General features: G+C 33.4%; 2 protein-coding genes across 3 annotated transcripts; both read right to left on the reverse strand.

Moving 5' to 3' along the window:
• Nucleotides 1-1,494: 1,494 nt before the first annotated feature.
• On the reverse strand, nucleotides 1,495-3,090 carry LOC139850190 (LIM domain-containing protein WLIM2b-like). Its single transcript, XM_071839776.1, has 5 exons — nucleotides 2,956-3,090; nucleotides 2,239-2,332; nucleotides 2,064-2,086; nucleotides 1,852-1,953; nucleotides 1,495-1,761 (listed from the first exon to the last, which is right to left on the reverse strand). Exons 1-5 carry the CDS (start codon nucleotides 3,088-3,090, stop codon nucleotides 1,495-1,497), a joined length of 621 nt encoding a protein of 206 aa, XP_071695877.1.
• An 861-nt stretch (nucleotides 3,091-3,951) lies between these two features.
• LOC139847089 (ubiquitin-like domain-containing protein CIP73) lies at nucleotides 3,952-9,970 on the reverse strand. Of its 2 annotated transcripts, none has more exons than XM_071836696.1 (19): nucleotides 9,891-9,970; nucleotides 9,105-9,233; nucleotides 8,544-8,661; nucleotides 8,286-8,381; nucleotides 8,009-8,127; nucleotides 7,827-7,910; nucleotides 7,596-7,709; nucleotides 7,404-7,473; nucleotides 7,042-7,196; nucleotides 6,764-6,928; nucleotides 6,614-6,685; nucleotides 6,385-6,505; nucleotides 6,223-6,297; nucleotides 6,060-6,131; nucleotides 5,929-5,969; nucleotides 5,699-5,851; nucleotides 5,020-5,529; nucleotides 4,295-4,447; nucleotides 3,952-4,162 (listed from the first exon to the last, which is right to left on the reverse strand). In XM_071836696.1, the coding sequence occupies exons 2-19, from the start codon at nucleotides 9,219-9,221 to the stop codon at nucleotides 4,103-4,105; spliced, it is 2,295 nt and encodes a 764-aa protein (XP_071692797.1). In that variant the 5' UTR covers nucleotides 9,222-9,233; nucleotides 9,891-9,970; the 3' UTR covers nucleotides 3,952-4,102. The 2 variants fall into 2 exon arrangements, with proteins under 2 accessions (XP_071692797.1, XP_071692796.1); XM_071836695.1 differs by lacking the exon at nucleotides 9,891-9,970 and adding an exon at nucleotides 9,324-9,353.
• Between the last annotated feature and the right edge of the window lie 14,043 nt (nucleotides 9,971-24,013).

The following is a 24,013-nucleotide window of genomic DNA, read 5'->3' on the forward strand; positions in this document are numbered from 1 at the left end:
GTGCCTTGCATCTTGCAAGGAATCCGGCATTTCATTCAAAGACAAAGCATATACGAGTTCAGTATCACTTCGTTCGTGAGAAAGTGGAAGAAGGAACCGTGGATATGCAGAAAATTCATACTGATAAAAATGTGGCTGATTTTCTAACAAAATCAATCAATCGTGACAAGTTTATTTGGTGCCGTTCCTCATGCGGCCTAGCAGAGACGTAAGCAACATCATTGGCAAGGAAGGATTATCGTGTGAAGATTGATTGAGCTTCAATCGAATCTTCAAGTGGGAGATTGTTGAAATAATAATGTGAACAAAGGATGGTTGGTGGATGGTTGATGCAAGATATAGTCAAACACCACATGTTTATTATGGTATTTGATATATGTTTGGTGCCTACAATTTTGAGAAGACTGTCTTTGGTTTTCTACTACACCAACCCCCATTTTCTTCTATAAATAGATCCATCAGATTGTTCATTCATTGCATCCCAAAACACATTCTTCTTCTTATATTCTAAGAGTGTAATAGAGAGTTTGAGTTTAGTCTCCTAATTACAAGAGATACAAGGATTAGTAATTATCCTTGTAATTAGAGAGAAGTTGTAATTCTTATTATTCTTATTAGTGAAACGTTTCTTTCCTTGCCTGTGATTTTTACCCTATTGGGGTTTTTCACGTTAAATCTCGGTGTCTCTTTATTGTCCCTATTTTATTTATTACTAGCGGTTTGCTATAATTCGGTGTAGCTTTTCTCAACATCTACCACTTAGCAACTCAATTACATCTTTAGATCTATTCTGTTTTCACCACGAAAAAATAAAACTAACAGATTACATTGAATAAACAAGTTCTATAATTTTCAGTTCCACTTAAAATAAGGAAAGCTCATGACTCATGAGTCAGGAGGTACAAAAAAACAGGAGAAAGTTGTTAAACCAAGAGCAAATATACAAACTAGCTAAACTCTTTATATAGAAAAAATTCCTAATTTGCAGTTCGTAGTTTTATCCGTCGTCCACCATTTCACCAACTTACCTAAACACCACTTCAAGTGGGGAAAAATGGTTTCGTTTAATGAGTCATCAGTCAATAATTCTACAATGGTTGCCAAAAATGGTTCTGTTTTGTGAGTCGTTGACAGGACAGTTCAATGATAATCGACTACACAAACGTATTGTTTTATCTTTTAGTCCTTGATTATATGTCAAATTTATCCAACTCTGGGTGCTACTCAAAATGGCAAACTTCATCTCCTCTGTAGATCCATGAATTTAACTTAGTGGGGGCAAAATGATTACGAACAAAAAACAAACAAGGATGGTCGATAATTCATTTATTTATACAATAAGCTATATCTTGTAATCTTGTATTTTCAAATAAGCAAAAAATTTCAAAAGTTTACACTAGCATCAAATCAAAATTGAGACCAAAATGGCTTTTAACTACGGTCGACAACAATGCCATTTGGTCCCAAGCGACGTATGTATGTCATGGTACTCTTTTACTTATCTTTGGATGCTTCTTCTGGTTCAGCAACCTCTTCGGAGGTCACTTCGTCCACTATCTTTTCAAGGGATTCAGAGTTCTTTTTCATTGAGGCCGTTTTTGTGAGATGAGAATAACTACCTTTCTCTTTAAATAATTGAGCGAAATGTGGTTTGCAAAATAAATTACCATCTAAAGCCGCGTAATTAGATGGTGTGAGTTTGCAACCTCCTTGAGCGCATTTAAAGCATTGCTTATGGTAAAACTCTCCCTCCACCGTTACCTACAAATCATTTGAAAGGACTAGTTATGTAACTTTGAAACTTAACGGATCAAATTGTAATTAAGAAACAATTTTGGAAAGGTAGCAAACCTTTTCTAGTGGATATACAGTTTTGTGACAAACTGCACATTTATCTTGAGTTCCAGAAAACATTGAAGAGAGTTTGCTAGCAAGTTTGCTAGGAGTTTTACCCTGTAAAACACAAATTTACTTTTAAAAGTTATACGATTGAACATTCATAACATCTTTTATGTCTAATTAAGTCAAAAATTAAACTAAACTACTCTTATGATTTTGCGTACCATTTCACTTGTTTTGTTCGCGGCTGATAAACATAGAAATCAAGTCAGAAGAAAAAGAACATTAGTAAAAATAATAAAAATGATTGAATTGTAATAAGTTTATATAGTTGTTTTTTTTTACATATATTTGTTTTGTACTTAGTAATAGTTATGAAAAAGCATAGGAGAAGCTCACATGGTATTCTAGAGATGCCTCCCATTTCTTTAAACTTCTGATCAAAATGAGGCTTGCAATAGAGTGATCCTTCTAACTGAAAGTAGCTACTCATCTGACACATACAATTTCTAAAATAAATAATAATATTCTTGACATTTTGTATGCTTGTTTTGTTTTAGTTTAAAGTAAGGTTCGAATAAATGAATGACGTTGTCCTCGTAAATGTATCTATTGACTATAAAAGCGAATAGACTATTGGTTCTTTGTCTAGTTTTTTATAATGACCTAACTGAGTGATATAGTCACACGAAACTTTTAAATTGTGTCGATGTCCTAAGAAATCCTAGGAAGACCTTATTTGATAGAAATATAGAATGTATATTCTTGTTCCTAACGCCTATTTATGTTTCTAATGGTTTACGAAAATAAAGAGATCTTTTTATCTAAACGAATAAGTTTTCTACTGTTCATGCTATTCTCGGAGGACAATTATTTTACGTCAAATGTACACGGCCAAACCGGGATAGGCATGGGATTAACCCATGCCTGTATTCAACCCCCTATCCACCCCTATGATACATTGCTATTGAAGTTTGAACTCAAACCCTTTGTTAATATCAGTTATCCCAACTAGAATATTTTTGGAATAATTAAGAGATATATTCATCTACTTACATCAAAACGATGACATGAAGATTAAACATATAAACAATAAATTTATAAGAAAATACATACTACAAGTTTCCCATTGCATTGGACACATCTAAAACATATTTTGTGATAAGGGATTCCATCAGCAGAAATCATTTCAACAAAATGAACAGTTTTATCGCATGCCCTGCATTTTTGTATCGTCCCACTAAATGCCATTATTTCTAACCCAATTTTCTTGTTTTTTTTTTTTGAAATAATAAAATAAACAAAACTACAACAGAGAAAGAGTGGCAAATCAAAATTCAAGGAGGGAAACATTCATATTTCCTTAGAACATTGTTTAATTGGTGATCTTCCAAATTGAAATGTATGTATAAAATATGAAATTGTGTTATTGACTGGCCAATATTGTTTTGGTATCAACGGTGGAGCTATATTGCATGCTTTGGTAAATTGGGAATGAGAATGTTGAGAATAATTAGGAAATAATACACACAACCCCTTGTATGCTATTTTCTAATTCAAATATAAACTTAACATCCAATAAGAGAAAATAATTTGCAGGGTAAGTAGATCGATCAAGTGTCATAATAGAAATTTACCTGGCTAGAAATGTAGCCTCAATGTTGACAAGGGCTGATTCAGGATGAGTTTTTATCTAACAGGTAAACATAATATAACATATAACACACCATAATATAATATAGTGAAAAGTCACCTAAAATTGTATCTTTATGTTTAAAATCAAGTAGAATGTTTGATTCTTTAGATTAGATGTTGACAGATTAAAATTTTAAGAGTATTAACATGGACAAATAGCGTTTTGGGTCAAAATTCTAAATTTTTTATTAATGTGCTAGGGAGTATTTGGAGGAAACACGCACATGAATGAATGTGATCAAAATTTTAAAATGATTATTCTATGATTAAAGCTATCTAAATCTAAATCACATACAAATTAGTCAAACGAGAATCTTTACTTAGCCAAAATCTTAACACTGAAAAGAATGAAAACTGAACTAGCACACCAAAAAAAAAAAAAAAAAAAAAAAAAAAAAAAAAAATCAAAATCAAATCTACCACGGAAATCAAAATCAATTCCAGATATATAAATTCAACTATGATGCACAATAATTCATATCAAGTGACAAATAAGACATCAAAATCTAGTTAAATTTAATTTGTACAAAGTAGAAACATCATAAACAAGAAGCAATGATCACAACCATCATTCACCTTCTTCTTCAACCCGTCGTGAAACATCCCGCTTCAACATTCCCATAAATTCCTGCACACGCACATGTATAAACACTCAAACTTCCATAACAGACTGCTAAAGTCACAAATTTCTTGATCATATATATGCGTTTACAAATAAATAAAAAATATATATATATATAAAATAAAAGAAGATACTAACATGAGTAAGATCCTCTTCAAAACATATCTCAGAAAGACCATCCGCATCACCATCATTGTTGTTCAAGCGAGCAGCAGCTTCAACTACAGAAGAAAACACCTCTTCACCTGATTCATGGTGTTCAATCTTATCGACCAAATCTTGAATATTCACCTACAACAACAACAAAAGTTCACATTTTCAAGTTCAAATTTTTTTAGTGTTTTTATGCATCTTCATTGGGTACCAAAAAAAAAAAAAAAAAACTATTTCACATTTTCAAGTTAAAAACTTTTTAGTGTTTTTATGCATCTTCATTGGGTACAAACAAAAAAAAAACTATTTAAGATTTTCAAGTTCAAAACTTTTTAGTGTATTTATGCATCTTCATGGGTACCAAAAAAAAAAAAAAAAAAAAAAAAAAAAAAAAAAAATTCACATTTTAAAGTTCAAAACTTTTTAGTGTTTTTATGCATCTTCATTTGGGGTAGAAACATATAGAACTATTTAAGATTTTCAAGTTCAAAATTTTCTAGTGTTTTTATGCATCTTCATTGGGTACAAACAAAAAAAAAAACTATTTAACATTTTCAAGTTCGAAACTTTTTAGTGTTTTTATGCATCTTCATTAGGTACAAAAAAAATAAAAAAACATTTCACATTTTCGAGTTGAAAACTTTTTAATCACATTTTCAAGTTCAAAACTTTTTAGTGTTTTTATGTATCTTCATTGGGTACAAACAAACCTGAGGATCATTTGAAGTATCGTTAACACTTGTAGGTTGAGGTTCACGGTCCGTGGAAGGTGGTTGCTGAAACATATTTGAACCAGAACCACCACCACCACCGAATGCTTGTGCAACCATGGGCATCATTTGTTGAACCATACTAGCCAGATCAAAACCGCCACCGCCGCCGCCACGGGACCCACCCATTCCAGAAAACATGTTACTCAAATCCTGATTACCATCCATTTGTTGAGCAATTTGATTGACCGTATTCATCATTGCAGGGTTCTGAGTTAGTTGACCCAACATATTCCTCAAGACATCAGGCGACCCGATACCCGTTTGACTTGAAACTCCAGATAATAAGCCATCGAGAGCGGGACTCGCGATAACTTGGTTCATTATTGTAGCGGGATCCACCTGGCTATCAGCAGGATTAGACCTACTATGAGCGGTAGAAGTAGGAGGTGCGTTGACAGGTGGCACGCTATTATTAGTGGATTCTGGTTTTGTTTGCCGACTTCGCCTCTAAATCACAAACACGTTAACTTTAGCATTCACCATTTTCAAGAAATGGCAATAATCAAAATAAGAGAGCCAGTTAATTGGCAGTTAAGACATGTTGGGTAACACATTCGTTCAAAATGTGTATTATTTATATTTATATATTTATATAAAATATAAAACAAAATCTCACCTTGGGTTGCAACCCTCCTAAACCAAGTCCAAGAGGAACAGACGACGCGTTTCCCGAGTTATCAGTTGTAGGAGTTGATGACGAAGCACCTTCCACATCATTTGTGTTCATTACACTAGTACCAGATGTAACGTTTCCCGAATCCTCTGTATCCTGCTCAATACTAGGTTAATTAAAAATACCCATTAATTAGTCAACAACAATATAAGAAACAAAATGCCTAAACGTACCGAATGGACCTCAGTTTTAGACAAATCTCCTTCTGGTTGGCCTGCATTTACATATTAGCAAAGTTTATGCACAAAGAAAAAATAATATATTTTACAATCACCAATTTAACATGATATGCAACAGTAATTACCTGCAGAAGCCTGATTTTCACTACTTGTACTATCATCAACCCCTCTAGTTTGCAAATTAACTTCAGCTGAAGCTATAGTTTAAGATAATAATGCAAAGTCAGACATTGATTATAATGTGGAAACATTAATTTTTTTTATAAAAGCTGATACCAGTAATGTTACCTGTAGGAACATTCGATGCTCCATTAGCATGTTCTCCTTGATTTGACTCAACATTAGTTCCCCTTTGACCGTTTCCTAACAAAAAGTTTATGTGAGGGATGCAGGTGACAAAAGGTTGTTATAAAGACATATAGATAAAGTTTTAATAATATATTTAGATACCCGCGTGGATATGAACATTAATGTGTCTTGGAACGGAACCAATGCCAACAGGACCAAAAGCATGTGAATTAACGTTAATAGCTTGACCACCAAATATTGAATTAGTTTGCAGAGGGAAAGGCTGCAAAGATCAAAAAACAAGTCATGAAAGTGTCCATAAAGGCAAAAAAGTAAATGTTTATGTTACCAGAGTTAACAAAGTAATAAGGTAAATAAGTAAATAACAAACCTGGACCATTATAGGATTAGGCCCAGATGGAGAAATATAAACAGCGGGTCCAGCGTATACGGAAGATTCAGCCTGCAATATCCATAACCGGGTCAATTGTAAATGAAATATTCACATGCACTAAAAAGAAGAGACAAAAAAATGACATACGTGAGACTGTCCAATACGCAAAGTCAACATTGTACGGCCAAGTTCAAGTAAAAGAGTGCCTAAATGTTGCATAGCAAGCCCAGATTGCATGGCTTCTGATTGAACTTGGGCTCTTATTGTGGGGTCCGTGCAACTCTCCTCTTCTTCTAGACGCCCTGCAGCATGCTAAAAGTTGGACCAGATCAAAAATAGACAAATTAGACCAAACATGTATCTATAGTCAAAAATAAAGAACTAAAAAAAGGGATACTACAATTGAGTTAAGGGGTAGTAAGTACAGATAGAGAATCGATAGCGGGCCCACTAAGAAGCCGTTGTGCATGTCGCATAACAATCGCAAGAGTTGAAGGTAACGGTACACCACGAGCACCCACAGGTAACTCTACAGGTGGATTTCGTTCATTACTGTTTGCAGGCTGATTTGGTTGATACCCTTCAAAAAGATCAAATGATAGATGCAGCTAAGCTTTTTAATTGGGATTTTTTTTTAAGGGTTGTCGTTAAGGTGCATATAAGAGTTGTACATTGTGGTTACCATTGACTTTAAAGTGGCGGATATTAAAATTTACAAGCTTTTTATACACCTTAACAAAAACTAATCAAGAATGAAAATAACTCATATATTTTATAAGGGTGTTACCCGTTGATGACAATGCCTGCTCCATGCCATTCATGAACTCAGAAAGTGTGTGTAACGAGTCGGGAATTGGCTGAAAATTCATGAAAAAACATGCAACCAAAGATGATATGTCATACTATGTATTAACTAGCTAGCAGATAAAACATAAACGAATGAACTGCAAAAAGTTTTGATCTTTTAAAATAGTACTACCGTAGCAAGTGTTGGTATAGCTATAACTTGAGGGGAAGACCGAGCATATTGACCTTGACTGTTGACATTGACTCCAGGTTCATTCTCTTGACCAGGGTGCATAGGAATGTTGAACTGTAAATACATAGCAACCGTAACTAAATCTAGTATTTTAAGTAATTAAACAATACAAATAAGCTATACATAATCCAAAATTACAGAATTAGCAAACTTTAAAATAATAAAAATCACCTGCACATTTGGCGATGGTCCACCGTTACCTCCCATGGAGTTATGGCCACCGATCCCGATAGAATTCAGAACAGCCCCAATAACCTAATAAGCAAGAAAAAAAAGGTTCAACTACAAAAGCCATTTTATATCACAAATAACACGAATTAATTAATTACACAAAAAAAAAAAGATAATTGTACCCGATTAATGTCATGAGAGCCGCCATCATTATGGTCCCCACTACCGAAGGACCCAAGTACTACGCTATGTGAAACACGGCCGACACGAGGACGTGCACCCGCACCATTAGCATCGTGTCCTATAAATGAAATACAGCTCATAATTATGATAAGATGATGATATAAGTTACTATATGCATAGGTGTAATAAAGAGCAATTGAGTAAAAAAAAAATATACTTTAGTACTTAATACAACATTAATGACATTATCGTGCAAGGATAAAAAGATAACCGCACCTGCGTTACTACCATTTGCGGTTGTGGTCCCACTTGAAGATTGTGATTCAGAAGGCTGTCTGGCCACAAGATGCAATGTGTCCCCGCTTTCAACGTCTAAAATTTGTTAAGGCTTCTAAATAAAAACATATAATATCTATTCGAACCGTATTTTTTTATTAAATGGGCATATACTAAATTATGTATTTAAAATAAGGGAACTAATATGTTCAAGATTTCGATTGAGCGTATATATTTTAACAGCAATAACGAGGATACGATATTCTGAAAGACGATGTTCATCCTTTAAAACCTTGCCCCTAAAGATCAATCGTTGTTGTCGAACTGGAAGGCCAACATCAGTGGCTATTTTCTCCTTAAATGCAGAAACTAGCATCTGAAAAATTATAACAATGATTAAAAAAAAGTCAATCGAGCAATATGACTAACGAAACGGACATCAGAAGCTAAGTTTTAAACAACACCTGGATAGAATATTAATAACTTTCTCAATGTGAAGATTTCAGTTAATGTTAGCAAGTGTAGAGCATAATTTAGAGATAAAGTGTTAGTGGAATAAAATTCAATGAGCATATGTTTTCCTAATATATCTTACAAGTTATCTTATAGACTTATACTATAAACAGGTTTTAGAAAATAAACCAAAAAAGTAATCGTTTTGAACTGAATAATATCAAGAGTACATAGATCGAATGATTTTCTTATTTATATAAATCATCTTAATTATGTGTATGTGATTCCAATCATGCCGAAATTCTGTAACCAAAAGGAAAAAAATTAATAAGTCAAAAGTCAACAAACAGAGGTAGAAGCTGATACATTTTTGTCAACATGAAAGTCGTACAACTGTGAATCGAGTGTCTTAATACGAATATCCACTATTGACTCAGAGCTTTCAGCAACAACATTACTTGTGCTCACATTTTCATTAGCCATCGAATATTGAACCTGAAACAAAAGAACATATGAAATATGAGACAAACAAACAAACACACACACAAAAAAAATGTGAGACACAACTAGTTTGCGTTTGCATACACGATATATTTGCATCCATTTGAGAAGCATACATTCATGAAAATTTCATCCATTAACGAGTTCTTGGTTCTGTAAATTAGATAAATTTTCCAACCATGTATAATGAGAGATTGCAAGACTATTTTATTGATCAGATGTTTTGAGTTTCAACATAACATCTGATAACTGTTGTTATAAACCTCGATTCTTAGCTTTTTAAAGTAAATAATTCTGAAAGCAAGTTAAACATATATACACCACATTGACACATATAGTATAAGTTCTACGCATAGCAAGCTATATTTAATGATATATGTAACACCCTAAAAAACAAAAAGATCCAAAATTTAACCTTTTGAGCTTAGGTATTTCAAGATAGAAAAACAATAAATAAGTAAATAAAGTAGTAGTACTATTTAGGGCTTTTGCAAAGAAAAGTAGAATTAGGGTTTGGGGGTTTCATAAATCAAGTTAATAAGGGCATTGACTTGAAACACAATTAACAAACGCTGAAAGCAGATTAATAATCGGTAGCTAATAACTGAGAATTGAGATTATATACTTGATTGAACTGAAAAGAAAACTTACAGAGATACGAGTGTTGGTGGAATGATCTAGAAGAAGAGAGACGATGTGAAGCCAAGATGATGAATTATCGAAGTATGTTTTGCGACAGACTCGTGTGTTGACTGACTGCCGTTTCATCCCAAGTTAATGAAAAAATTACGTTTACCCCACCCAGATTAAGTGAGTGGCCCCTGTACTATTTTTTTTTATCTTTTAGCGTTACATGATTTGCACAAGTTACGTTGGTAGTCCCTATCACTAATGACAATTAAAAAAATTTGTTAACTCTAAACATGTGCGTGACATACAATTAAGGGTATTTTGTCCTTTTATTTTCTCTGTTTTTTAACTCATCACTCACTTGACATTCAATCTTCTTCATCTTTCATTTTTATCTAATATCATAATCCACCAAGAACTGTTATTATATCATGAACTTAAATTAATTTTCCATTTCTCTCCGAAATCTCTTCATCAAAATCCTAAATATATTTCTCCAAATTTTTTTGTCTTATTTTAAATATAGTTTTAGTTATAGGGTTTTGATTTGGGGATTTTGTGATGTTAAGTGTTCATAATTCAGTATTAGTGATAATGGTTGTTGATGGATTTTAAGTTTCTAGTGATAAATATGAAGTGACAAACATGAGGACATGGGTGAATTTAATGTAAGAAGACAAATTACCCATCACGTGTCGCACATGTCATGATTTAACATATTTTTAACGGTCGTAAGTGGCAAAATCGCCGTCGTAACTTTTAAAAAGTACGTGGACCACTCGCGTTATTTGAAATAAACCACAAGGCCCAACCACATTATTTATTTATTACTTATTTACACTAAAAGTTTGTTTTATTATTAGCATTAACAAACATACTCCACCATGAAAAATATGAAGGACGATGAAACGCCTATCAAGGGTTCCAAGCCATGAGGTTAGCATCATGGAACATTAGCAGCCTTGGAAACAATTCGAGAGGTCATATGGCGGGATCTCAGTAGCTTTCAAATTCAGTTTCATCATTTGGTTCATCGTCTCGAGGTAAAGTCATGAATGATGTGTCATCTATACAAACGTCTCAACTTTCCCCAATATAGATCGATTTTTAAATGTCAAAAAGAAGATTCACTCCATAGTATTATGGGAGCAATCATATGGAAGTGGGAAATTGGTGATGGAGCATGTACCTTGTTTTTGATTCTTGGGTCGATGGGTATATCCTAAAAGACAATTTTCCTTCCTTGTTCTCATGTGTTTTGAACAATTTGATGATGTTAGCTTCCGTTCTCCATCTAATATCGAGTCTACACAATTATGGCATAGGTATTAAAGCCTCAAAGTTTTGGAAGATGATAGGTCCAGCCACCATTTGGGCCTTTTGGATTGCTCGAAACTACATCATTTTTAATGGCAAATTCACTTGTCGTTCAGTTATTGTCGAAATATCATTCTAAATGTCTTCTTATGGGCATTTAATCTTATCCTATGTATTGGGTTACAATCTTATGTATGGGAGCAAAACTCGTTCTTGCTATGTATTAAGTCTTTATTGTCTTTGTGGCTTTGTATTATAATCTCATGATCAAGTTAGTCTCCGTCATTGTAACTTTTGTTAAATATTATTCATTATTTTAATGAAGATATCTCTTATTTCAATACAATCCTTCTTTTTCAAACAAAAAAACATGCTCCACTATCTACTATATACGATAATACATTTACTACATGGACTTTTTAGTTTTATTTGCTTCCAGTATTTAAATTCACATATGCTTTTAGTCTTTTCACCTCCTCTATTAAAATCCTTTTTAATGTGTCTATTTATATTTATTATATTTATATATCTAGGAGCGGAGATGGAAGCTTTTAGTGATTTTATCAAATACGCTTGATTACTTGTTCGCGATATGATGACCGATTATAGTGATTGTTAGATGGTTCTTAATCTTGTGGTTGTCGGTTAGATTGATCTCCATCTTAGCTTTTGTGTTTCTCGTGTTGTTTCCGTTGTTAGGTCACTTATAATCATAGTTTGTTTGCGACCTTAGGTTGCGTTTTGTGTTTAGTTTGGTAGGTTGGTTCGTTAAAGAAGGTTTCATTTTTGACGATCTCTTTTCGTTTGATAAAAGTTTTTGTTTTTTTCGAAAAACTAAAAATCTATGTCTATATTATATATTTACTTTCTAACAAACATACTATTTACAATAACATATTTAGTTTTCACATTAACTTTTTGGTTTTTTCGTTTCGTATTTTTAATTTTTAAATCCTTTTTATTGTCTATTCATATTTTACTTTCTGTTTCAAATTGAGTTTAGTCCCAACTGGTAAATGCTTTGTACACATTTCTTGTAAGTCGTGGGTTCTGGTTCTAACCACGTTTTTTAAAAACGAGTGATCACCGTTTTTTAAAACAAATGAGATGACAACATGATTGTTTTTTTTTTTGTCATTCTCGATTAGGAATTTGTTCACTAACACACATCATTATTTAGTGTCAGTTTATTTCTAATAGGAATAGGAATAGGAATAATAAAATAGTAAAACAGTAATGTCCGTTAATACTATACTAATATACTATATAATACTAAAACGCACCAATTATAGCACACATAACACCGATTAATTAACAAACATAAGAAGAAACACACCCGACTTATATCACCGTCATTATGGTCCCCACTACCAAAGGACCCGAGTACTATGCTATGTGAAACATGGGCGACATGAGGAAGTACACCCTGTAGCATTAGCATCGTGTCCTGTAAAAGAAAAGCAAAGCAAATCAGACTTGTAATTATAAGCTAATAAATAAATGTTACTACATGCATAGATAACTTTATCTGTGTATTACAAGGCAATCGTGTTAAAAAAATTCGTGTTAAAAAGAAAAAAATATACTTTAGAACCATTTGCGGTTGTTGAAAAGATACTTTAGAACTTAATGTGACATTATTGATATCTTGTACGGATAAAAGAAAAATCACAAGTATAATTTCTTCTTAACTAAACTACTTTAAGAACTGAACTTTTCAGGAGTAGCTATACAATTACAATTATAAATTTAAAACATTTACATTAATTAATTAAGATTAAGAAGATAAACATAAACATTATCTATCTATAGTTTCTATTAAATTTCTAAAATGATGACATCATAAATAAGCTTTTTTCTTTATTAAAAAAAATAAAAAAGAAAAAGAAAAATTTAGAGACTATGTAGATGATGTCACAATTCTTAATTAATTAAGGATTAATTTATTAAAGTACGGAGTAATTTATTAACTTAATATTCTCCTTTCTTGATAATTGCTACGCATCTCCGTATGCTCTTCATCTGCTACTCGCTGGCATTTTATCAAACCCTAACAAAAAAACACTACAGAGTATAACTTGGGTAGTTCAAGAAACTTGCATGTTCAAATTTCCCTTTAACCGCGAAAACCTTGAAATTGAAAAGTTTCATTCGGTCCTTCACTGGAATCGCCTCCAGATAAACCCTAGAAAATTAAATCGTCTCTGCTTCATCTTCTTCACATAAACCTTAGAAATTTAAACCGACGCGGATGACAAAAAACATACGATTACATACATATTATAGGTTTCAAATCCGATTATTCAAGAATCAGACATTCAATAGCAATTCAAATCTATCAGGTATAATGCTATCCCTTCACATGTTTTGTAAACTACCTAAATGTGCAGATGAAACTGACCATTTGATTCCGAAAGTTGGTTTCCTGATAACGGAAACATGGTCCGTTATTAATTTGATTTAGGGGTTTTTGTGTTTACATAGATCATGTATATCTCAACTTATGTATATATTTTTTTTTCGATGAAGGTTGCATATTTGTATGGTTTTTGAAGGGTTCAGGCACTAGGTTCGGGTACTGTGTGTTAAGTCACTGGATTTGTGAGGGTTACAGATAATTCAAATGGTTGCTTTTCAAGGAAGTTTCAACTTATGCAAGTAACAGGTTGTCTTTCGAGTTCATAAATATATGTATGATTTAACTTAAAGTAATATCTTTTAATAGTATTATTAAATTATTAATTATTAATGTATGATAATGTATCTTTGGTATCATATCTTCATGTGTAAAGAAATGTTCAGTTGGCGAAAATGAAACTTTTGTGCTGCAAGCGTTAGATATGGATATCAACATCGATTCACTTTCAGATGATGATTTCTCTAATGTAAGAAAGTAAATTAGTTCACCATAGACCTAATTTCTTCGTATAATACAATCTAAAATATGCTTACTTTTTTAAGTTGTAAGATGATGATTTAATGTTATTTTAGTAGAAGTATAAATGTTTTTGAACATTTAATTACAGGAAGAATGTCAATAGTTGAGAAATAAAGTGAAATCGGGTCTACTTAAATAGCTTGAATTCGTAAGTTGACAATTTTACTTGCTGCAACAGCTATTATATTGTTTTTTTGCCTTACATCTGAGTTTGTAAATCACTTACTCAAATTATCTTTCTTTATCTGTGACCTAATATCAAAACTCCCTTAAGATAGGTATTTTTATCAAACATGAATATATAAGAGGTATATATTTAATCAAAGTAATAAAGTAATAAATAGTAGTAAATTATACAATTTGTTTTTTACATTTTGAAAGTTTTTTTGAATGCACCTAACGTGTATGATGAAATGCCTACATGTCTCTTTTTCAAAGAAATCACATTTACTAACCATTGAAGTAAGATTTTTAATATATCATTTGTTAGAGCTGAATTTGCTTTGCTATAGTTGACCCTTATTGTTGATTGCAATAAATTGGTGTATCTTTTAATACTAAGGTCTATGTTCTTATGATTTTGGTTTGAAGGTATTGGAGTAAGCAAGGAATAAGATTTGGTAGACAATATACTGTGACACAAAGTGATGATACGACTATGGGCTTTTGGGTTAAATTTATCAATAATTATCACTTTTAAAGTTTCAGATGGTTAGTTGATCATCGTATAACTTATAAGGTTTCTTTGAGCAGATTTCGTGTCACTAGATCTACCATATCCACCATGGTACGTTAGCCTATCTCCAGAACTATATATACCTATTCTCGGATTGGCTGCAGGAGCTTTATGGGTCAGACTTTCTTGAACACTTTGCTTATCAATTACTTTCTAAAAAAGTATAGTTACTCTTGCGTTTTATTTGTGTTATTTTTTAAGAGGTCTTACTTGCAGAAAGAATGAAAACATAATTCATGAATCATACTTTTTTCCTTATGAATGGTAAATGGTCGATATCATTAGCTCTATCAAGTTAAATTTTGAGTTTATATCTCAAGGTACTTTAGCATGTAGAAAAATAGTATGACAGAGTAGTTTAGGTTTCCGATTCTAATAATTTTTATATCAGCTAAGTATGAAGTTGAAATATTATTTGGCTGATGATGTTGTTGCTTAAAGTAAGCTCAAATCTTACACCTTCAAATATTACACCTTTTATTAGTATTGCTTCCATTATTATGCTATGTGTTCGTATTTAATCTCTTAAATGACACGTAACACCCAATTTGTTTGATCAAATGTTCTAATTGTAGCTGACCCACATTCAAAAGAAGAAATTTAGGAGATAAAAAGCAGCTCCGTTGGAAAAATGATATTTTTATTTATTGAGGTATATAAGTTTTATTGTTTTATTTATCTTTTTTATGCATTTGAGAGGTTAGTTACTTGATTTAATAACAAGCAGTGAACTTTTAGTATTGTTAAGTATGTTATCTGTTTGTGTACAATTTGGATATTGAAAGTGATGATGAAGATATGAGTTTTAGATGCATCAAAACAGTCGGTTGAAATTGGACATGTTGAAATCGAGCAGGCTTTAGATGTAACGGATATGATGCACTTAGTAAGGCGGGCATCAGCAAAGCTGGTAATTTCAGTTGAGACATCGAGGAGAGTATTAGGCGAATTAAACATGAGTGATTATGATGATAAAGACATTGGAATTATGGATGAAATAAAAGTAACAATATTTAATAACTATCTTAGTATAAATTTTTTCACCCATAGATGAGCCTAAAATGCAGCGTATAGATGCCTCAGTTTGATGTTCTAGACTTCACCCACAGATGAGCCTAGATTTGTGATTTTTATATACATTCACTATGCGTTGTGTCTTAAGAAATGATAATATAACATTCTTAAAACGAGTAATTAATATGTCTTCTTTGTATGTAGTCAACTCGCATGTGCCCATTTTGCTACATGTCATTTGGGTAATTATTTTTGAGTCTTTTTTAAGTTACTTCAGAAATACCATATGCTTGATAGTGTGCTTGGGTCCCTATGCGTTTATCACCTCTTATAAATTTGAATACAAGGTTTGCTTTATTTTGTAGGTTAATGCTTTTCAATTGGTTAATGAGATTATTACTATTGTTTGAAGGCAGATATCACAATTTGTTCTGCTTATGTCGTAACCTGATGATATTTTATACATTTTTGTTGTTCCAGTTTATGTTTTATTAGTTGAATCTTATATATTCGTCTTACTCAAGAGACCGTCTTTCTAATCTTATAGATTAAAAAGTTGATCACGTATAAATTTTTTAATGTTGTATTTGACTTACTAGATAATGTTGGTGGATATAATGATTCATATTTGTTAAGTTATAGGTACTAAGTACAACTCTACCCTCAAGAAGCTTCAAGGCTTTTTGAATGATTCATTTGTGAAGTTGTGTTTCAAAGGTGTATAAGTGTTGTGTTTCAAAGGTGTAATCTTTATTTTTAATTGTATTTAGTAATCATATAATTAGTTCTTTTAAAGTTTAGTTTCTGTAACATGTGTTGTCAAATCTTAATGATCATTTGGGTACCTATTGGATTATTGGATTGTTGTATTTATCACACGCTCGCTGTATTTCATATGTTATTTCATAAACTGGATGTACTAATGTCAATTTTTTTTATATATATTTGATTTAAATAAACCCGTGAATTATTACTTAATATACCTAATATAAGTTGATTTAACTAAATTTTTTAGTCGGAATCTTTGGTTTCACGGTTCATTAAACTAAATGACTTTACATTCACTTAATACCTAAAACATATCATTAAACTATTTCGTTTAAACAAACCCGTGATTTCACGGGTCATTTCACTAGTACTAATAATAATAGGTTAAAAAAAGAAACTAAAATAAAAATAACATCAGAATAAAAAAAATACAAAGTAGATAACTATACAAAATCGTCGACATTTTCCTGTGAAGCGTAATCTAGTTTAATTTTCTCTTTAGCGTTCATGAGCATTTCTCGATCGACAGGTGGCAAGTTTTTCGGTATTGGTGTTGCCAGAAACTTAAACGCTTCAAACATTGTTTGTTTCTTCGACTCCTCCGTAATTGTTTTCATGATATCCATAAGCTCGCTCTTGTCGGGCATCCTCACTCGACACACCTAACGAAGGAGCATTTGACGAACCAAAACTTTGTTGGCTCGTTCGACTCTTGGGTTCGTCTAGGAATGGATGTTCAAACAAGTTTTCATCGTCTTGTTGGAAAAAATGATCAATCGGAATCGGGTTTGACCGTTTGTTACTACGCTTAACACCATCAGAAGGAAAGTCAAACTTTGGACAATCCTTTAAATTACGTCTCGAATTATCATCGTCTTCGATAAGGTTGTTGATAAGATCTTCGTCTTGGAATAAAAGATCAATCGAAATCGGGTTTGGCCGTTTGTTGTTGCTCTTAACACCATTGGGAAAATTATACTTTGGACAATCTTTTAAAATACGTCATGCCTCCTCATAATTAAAATTTCTTTTTGTTGTTGCTTGAACATTTTACGCGCATTTAACATAATGTCCAAGTCTTTTCGTTACCCACTTTGACAAACTACTTTCTGAACTTGATTGTTAATTAATGTCAATAAAATTTTTAACATCGTTTTGGATCTTATTATTTTTCGGTGAGTTGATCTATTCCCCATTTCGTTGGCAATATTGCATTGTAGTTTTTCATTATAGTGTTCCCATAAAGAGTCTTTGTTCCCTTTCGCATTTTGAGAAGCATCAACGCATCGTTCCGTCAAGATACGGCTTTCGTTATCGGTCTACAAAACCTTTTTTTTTTTTTTTTTTTAAAGAGTTACCCGGTAAATTTTATTAATGAATAAAAGAATGATCACATATATGGCGTATTCTTGCACATAAACAAAAGTTATGGGTCAAATGGATCCATACTTAGCGCTTGACGAATAAACATTTTTGGGAGGTTTCGATCACAGCTAATGCTAGTTGGAGCTGGAGAAAATTGTTGCGTATCCGTCTCGTTATTAGACGTTTTTTTCGCCCATCAAATTGGAAATGGAAACACCACTTCTGCATGGTTTGATAATTGGTGCAAGTTGGGTCGGTTAGATAACATTATTGATTCTAATGATATTCACGATATGGGGTTGAACAAAAAGGTGACGGATCTATGTAGTGGGTCGAATTGGGTATGGCCATCTTCATGGTACACGAAACACCCGCAATTAAGAGAGCTTAACGTGCCACATACTAATTCACTCCCTGATGAGATCACTTGGTTGGGCATAGACAATGTTCCACGTAAATTCTCAGTGAACCAAGTTAGGGATTCAATTCGACCGAGATCTATATGTGTCAATTGGTTTCGCATTGTCTGGTACTCGCAATGTGTTCCGAAACATGCTTTTCTTCTTTGGCTTTTGATGGGGAAAAGACTCAAGACTCAAGACTCAAGATAAACTCAATAGTTGGGAGATTCATAATGTGCCATTGTTTTGCCCCCTATGTAAGTTACGCCCTGATTCTCGCGATCATTTATTCTTTGAATGCATCTATGCGAATAAGGTGTGGAAAAAGGCTGTTACATTTACTCGTTTGCCCATGGTTTTGAACTGGAAAGTGGTGTGCAACTACCGGTTGGAAGGAATACAGTTCACATGTTTGTCGCAAAAGCTTGTTTTTGGAGCTGTGGTTTATGCTACATGACAGGAAAGAAACAATAGATTATTTAAAAAGTCTCATCCTTCGGAGGTTAAACTCTTTGAAGATGTTTTTAGCAGGGTTCGTTTGAAACTAATGTCCATCAGGTTCAAGAATTCGGCTAAAGTTGAGAGGATGAAGACGACGTGGCTGCTCTGAGTTTGTTGTGTCGTCTTTTTTGTTTGCTATGAGTTTGTTTTTGTTCTTGTAGCTGGTTTGTTTTGTGGCGCAGGGCTGTCCTGTTGCTCCAGTTTTGTACTGTGATCATTCCACAAACCTTTTTACCACCTTCCATTTTCTTATATTTTTTTTTGTTATGTCTCGTATAAAGAATCGGGAGTTGGCTGAAAATACATGAAACACACCATGCAAACACAACGCTTTGTGTTTTTTTTTTTTTTTTTTTTTTTTTTTTTTTTTTTCTTTTTCAAATTGATTAGGATGTTTCGTGCAATTCTACTCTAAATTCGTAAAATTTAACGAATTTATAGCTATAATTATGTGTCAACTTACGAGGAGTCAAAATTTGCTCAAAAAGTTAAAACCGATTAAAATGTCAAAATTGATGGTCAAAAGAAGCCTAATGTATAACAACAAATTTGTCAAACCGACTATGGCCGTTTAACAATGGATAGTTCTCGAAAAATAATGGTTTTTTATAAAAAAAAAATGATGATTGATTCGGAGCTAAGAATCAAAATTTATGACATTCCAAGTTCAACGGTAATGACCTTTGGCCGATCATTCATATTAAACTTATTGTTTCTTATAGCATCTTATTGATTATTAAAGCAACTTAATGCTTATTAACACATCTTTCAAACTTATTAATTCACCTATCAGCTTATTGTAGCAGTTTATAGTAGCCGGCTGCCCCGGGATGCAGCCTGCTGCACTGGGAGGCAACTAGGAAATAAGCTGCCCGTTATCCCGAGAGGTCGTTAGGCAATCAGCTGCCCCGGCAAGCAGTTATTTTGTGAATTTTAATTTTTTTTTTCAAATTTTAAATTGATTGAGAAGTTTGGTGTACTTTTACTTTATATTTCATAATAAGGTTAACGAATTTGAAATTATATAATTATATGTAGCGAGTTACTAGGAGTCAAAAAATGTTCAAAAGGTCAATAGCGATAAAAATATTAAAATTCAAAATTGATGGTCAATGAGGCCTAATTTATATAAAAAAAAACTTTAGCCGAAACCGACTATGACAGTTTTCCAACGGGTAGGTTTCGAAAAATACACGATTTTAAGAAAAAAACGGTGATTGAATCAGAGGTAAGAATCAAAATATACAACCATTCCAAGTTTAATGATAGCGACTTTTTGCTGCTTATTAAAGCAGCTTACAAACTTATTATAGCAGCTAACCGATTATTATAGCAGTTAATAACTTATCGTAGCAGCTTATGGAAGTCAGTTGTTTATTGGTTGCTTATTATAGCAGTTTTTTTTATAACAATTAACTACTTATCGTTGCACTTTAACAGCTTGTAGCAGCTTATTGTTTATTGGTTGCTCCATGCTGTTAAATTTATATTTTCAATCATTTTCTTGAAACTTTATTTTTATATTTTTCTAACTTTGTTGGATTTCTCATGTTACATCTATAACTGTTAAGGGGTCAAAAGTGTTATTATGTATTTTTAATAAAGCCGGAACCAAGTGCAAAGACGTGAATGTCATTTTTTGAAGATTAAAAGGGTGCTTGGGGACCAAGTCTATTTTGAGTGTATAACCCTGATTAGGGTTCAGTTGCTGCAACCCGACTTTGTTATTTTCTCTCAATTTTTTTTATCTGTTCTTCGTTTTCATTCAATCTGTAATTGTTATTGTTCATATCCCGTGAGTAATTAGTTTAAGTGATCTTTATCTTGTCTGAATGTTGAGATTGTTATCATCTATTAATTATTTCCGTTATATTCAAGGATTGTGTATGATTCGGTTTATTAAAGATTCATTAAGGTTTTGTTGATTATTGTGTAAATCTGGTTGTTTTTATGAAATTTAACATGGTATCAGAGCGTATGTATGATGACCCAAAAAATTTCGACTTATTTAAACCAATTCTCTATATGATTTAATATTTTCGTCATGATAAGCAATGCATTTTGACAAGTTTTAAAACTTTTGTAAATGAGTTTTATATAACGGTTGACCACCCTGTTTGTCCGACGATTCACGAACGCCGTAACTTATGATAATTATATAATTGTGTGTGTGTGTGTGTGTGTGTGTATATATATATATATATATATACGAAAACATGCGAATAATATTTATATACGAAATGATAAAAATTTACTATTGAATGATGCAGTTTCGAATTAAAAAGTTTACGCATATAATCGTTTTATTTTTATGATGTATTTTTTTTAGTTTTTAAGAAGACACGAAGTTAAATTGTAAGACCCTAATCTTCATTGTACAGCAGAATAAATAGAGTACATAAAGTGTGGGAATGATTGTGCAGTTAAACAGAAGACAGAGAGTGATCTGGGCTGGGTGCGCTCAGCGCACACATAGGGGTGCGCGTGGCGCACTCCTCACTGTAGCCGGGTTCTGCTTGTTTTAATTAGATATTTTGATGGGCTTTTTGGTAATTTCACTTGTGGATGAGTTGGAGGCCAGTAGGTCAGATCTTGGGGTGTCATTCACTCCATTTTCAACAACCTTATATTCTTCAATTTAATTTTTGAGAGAGAGTGTGATTTCTTGAGTGAGAAAGCTTAAATCCAAGAGGAAGAAGTTGTTCTCGGGCCAAAGTGCGGGTATTAAAGTCGTTCATCTACTCACTAGCTACGTTGTGGTTGTATTGGTAAACTCTAATCTTGAATTCCTTGTTTTAAATTGTGTAAGGGTTAGGGTTTGGGATAGTGATGAACATAAAACCCATATTTGATGATTTTGGGTGTTCTTGGGTAAGATTGAGTCATGAAGACTCAATGGTAACTAACTTAGGATTTCAAAGTGGTATTTGATGTTTATGAGTCCTAATTGGTTAATTAATTACTAGCACACCTAGCTAATTGGTAAATGGGTGTTAGTTGGGTTAGTGGATGACCCGAATGGGCGTGTTGACTTTAAATGAGTCAAATGGGTTAATGATTGACCTAGTTGGGGATTATGGGTATGAATTACCCTAATTATGTTATAGTTAGTGTTGTTGGATCTTAATCACTAGCTTTTAAGTGATTAATGGTGGTCTTGACCCTTAAGGGCGGTTTTGGTGAAAATGGGGCATTTAATGCATTAAGTCATTAAATGCACATAAGTGAATTGTTGGTATTTTATCCAACTAGATTATGTGTTGATTGAAGTACTTATTATATTAGGTACTTTGCTTTGAAGCTTACGGAAGTATAAAACCGTCACCGAATCGTTAAGGTGAGTGGAATAATTATATGCGTAGGTATATAATGTATTTATTTGTTGTAGCGTGAGCTGTGAAGTGTCGAAGTGTTAAGACACCACGTTTCACGTGACGATTGAAGCATCGAGGTGTTAAGATGCCACTCTAAGTAATTGACGAGTGAAGCATCGAGGTGTTAAGATGCCACTCGGGGTGAAGCATCGAGGTGTTAAGATGCCACCTAGGAGTGAAGTGTCGAGGTGTTAAGACGCCACTCCGTAAAGTAAAGAGTGAAGCATCGAGGTGTTAAGATGGCACTCGGGGTGAAGTACCGAGGTGTTAAGGTGCCACCCTAGGGTTTAGTGATACGAGGTGCTAAGTACACTAATGGACATTATGAACTCCGATGGCCTTTCGCGAGGGCCATTCCCTTGTACGATTGGTTAACCATGGTTATTGTGTTGTAAGCGAAAGCATATTATATTGTTCGACTTATATATTTATGCGATTGTTGTGCTAGCTTGTGGTATTAGAGGTTGGTAGCCTCGTATTGATGATAAGCTAATTGTGTTGCTAGCATGTATGCGGTATGTGTATGAGTGTTTGCAAGTAGGTATATTATATATGTATGGGTATAATTATTGCATTCACTAAGCTTTAGCTTACCCTCTCATTGTTTATCTTTTTATAGGCTCTGGCGTGGACAAGGGTAAGGGCATTCGGTTGGATTAGAGATCCCGCTTTAGTTGTTAGGGGACGCTTTTGAATTTGATAGCTTTTGGAGTTGACCGGAACTTGGGTAGTTTAACCCCCAAACATCACGCTCATGTTGTCGTTTGGAATTTAAACTAATGTGGTCGAACTCATGTTTTGTATGAAACTCGTAAAACGGCCGATGTGGGCTCCGTTTTGTAAAACTTGTTTAATGATTGAATCGTGTTAGTTTTACATATAAGAACATGTTGTGAAAAGCGTTTCGTCTAAATATGTCGGGAAGTGGGAGATCTTTATTTGAAAAATGACCAATCCGGACAGCAGGCTGCCAGGCCTTGTGCGCGCCGCGCACAGGAAGGGTTGCGCGCCGCGCACCCTGCCTGGACAGGCCTGCTTTGAATTTTTTTTTTGAGGTCTGTTTTCGGTTGGTTATTGGTTTGGGTTGTTACAAGTGGTATCAGAGCATGGTCTAAGGGATTTAGGCGACTTGAGATAGGTGCCTAGACTTAGACTTATTTGTGTATGCGCTTTATGCGAGACTTGTAGGAGACGGGTCGGACCGGGAGTTGATTAGTGCTTAGGTTTATGTGAATTAACCTTGCACTAACTGTTTTGTGTTGTTTTAGCAATCATCAAGCGAGATAGACATTGTACTAGCGAATTAATGCGACGTGATTGCGTAACAATGATTAGCTACCATTGTTACGGGTTCAAATCGTGTCAAACAAGCAATGTACGACGATTGTTGAGCAATATGGGGTAGTGTGGTGTATATGTATATTCATATGTGTTAAGTCCTTTCGTTTCGTTGCTTAATTTACTTCGTTTTATAGAATGAAGATGAGAAATGGACACGACACCAATGACGGAAGTACGAGTGAGGACGTTGAACTCACGGTCAAGGTTGAGGCCATCTTTAAAAGGCTAAAAAAGGATTTTCTTGACGATGTTCGAAAGGTTTTCCAAGAGTCGGTTGATGGGAAAGTAACCGAAATGATAAATGAGCGAATGAATGCCGCGATCGAGGAGGCATTAGAAGCTAGAAACATTCATCCTCGTGGTGAATGGGGTGATGGTAATGGTGGGAA

Source organism: Rutidosis leptorrhynchoides, chromosome 5 (genome assembly GCF_046630445.1).
Source record: "Rutidosis leptorrhynchoides isolate AG116_Rl617_1_P2 chromosome 5, CSIRO_AGI_Rlap_v1, whole genome shotgun sequence".
Taxonomy (NCBI): Eukaryota; Viridiplantae; Streptophyta; class Magnoliopsida; order Asterales; family Asteraceae; genus Rutidosis; species Rutidosis leptorrhynchoides.

Excerpts from the sequence above, each read along its gene's own strand:
- LOC139850190 (XM_071839776.1), bottom strand. The coding sequence starts at position 3,090 with ATGGCATTTAGTGGGACGATACAAAAATGCAGGGCATGCGATAAAACT. Across the intron at positions 2,333-2,955 it reads AATGCAATGGGAAACTTGTA|ATGAGTAGCTACTTTCAGTT; the intron begins GTATGTATTTTC and ends TGTATGTGTCAG. Across the intron at positions 1,762-1,851 it reads CTGTATATCCACTAGAAAAG|GTAACGGTGGAGGGAGAGTT; the intron begins GTTTGCTACCTT and ends AATGATTTGTAG.
- LOC139847089 (XM_071836695.1), bottom strand. The coding sequence starts at position 9,353 with ATGCTTCTCAAATGGATGCAAATATATCGT. Across the intron at positions 8,662-9,104 it reads ACTTTCATGTTGACAAAAAT|ATGCTAGTTTCTGCATTTAA; the intron begins GTATCAGCTTCT and ends ATAATTTTTCAG. Across the intron at positions 8,382-8,543 it reads ACATCGTCTTTCAGAATATC|ACGTTGAAAGCGGGGACACA; the intron begins GTATCCTCGTTA and ends AACAAATTTTAG.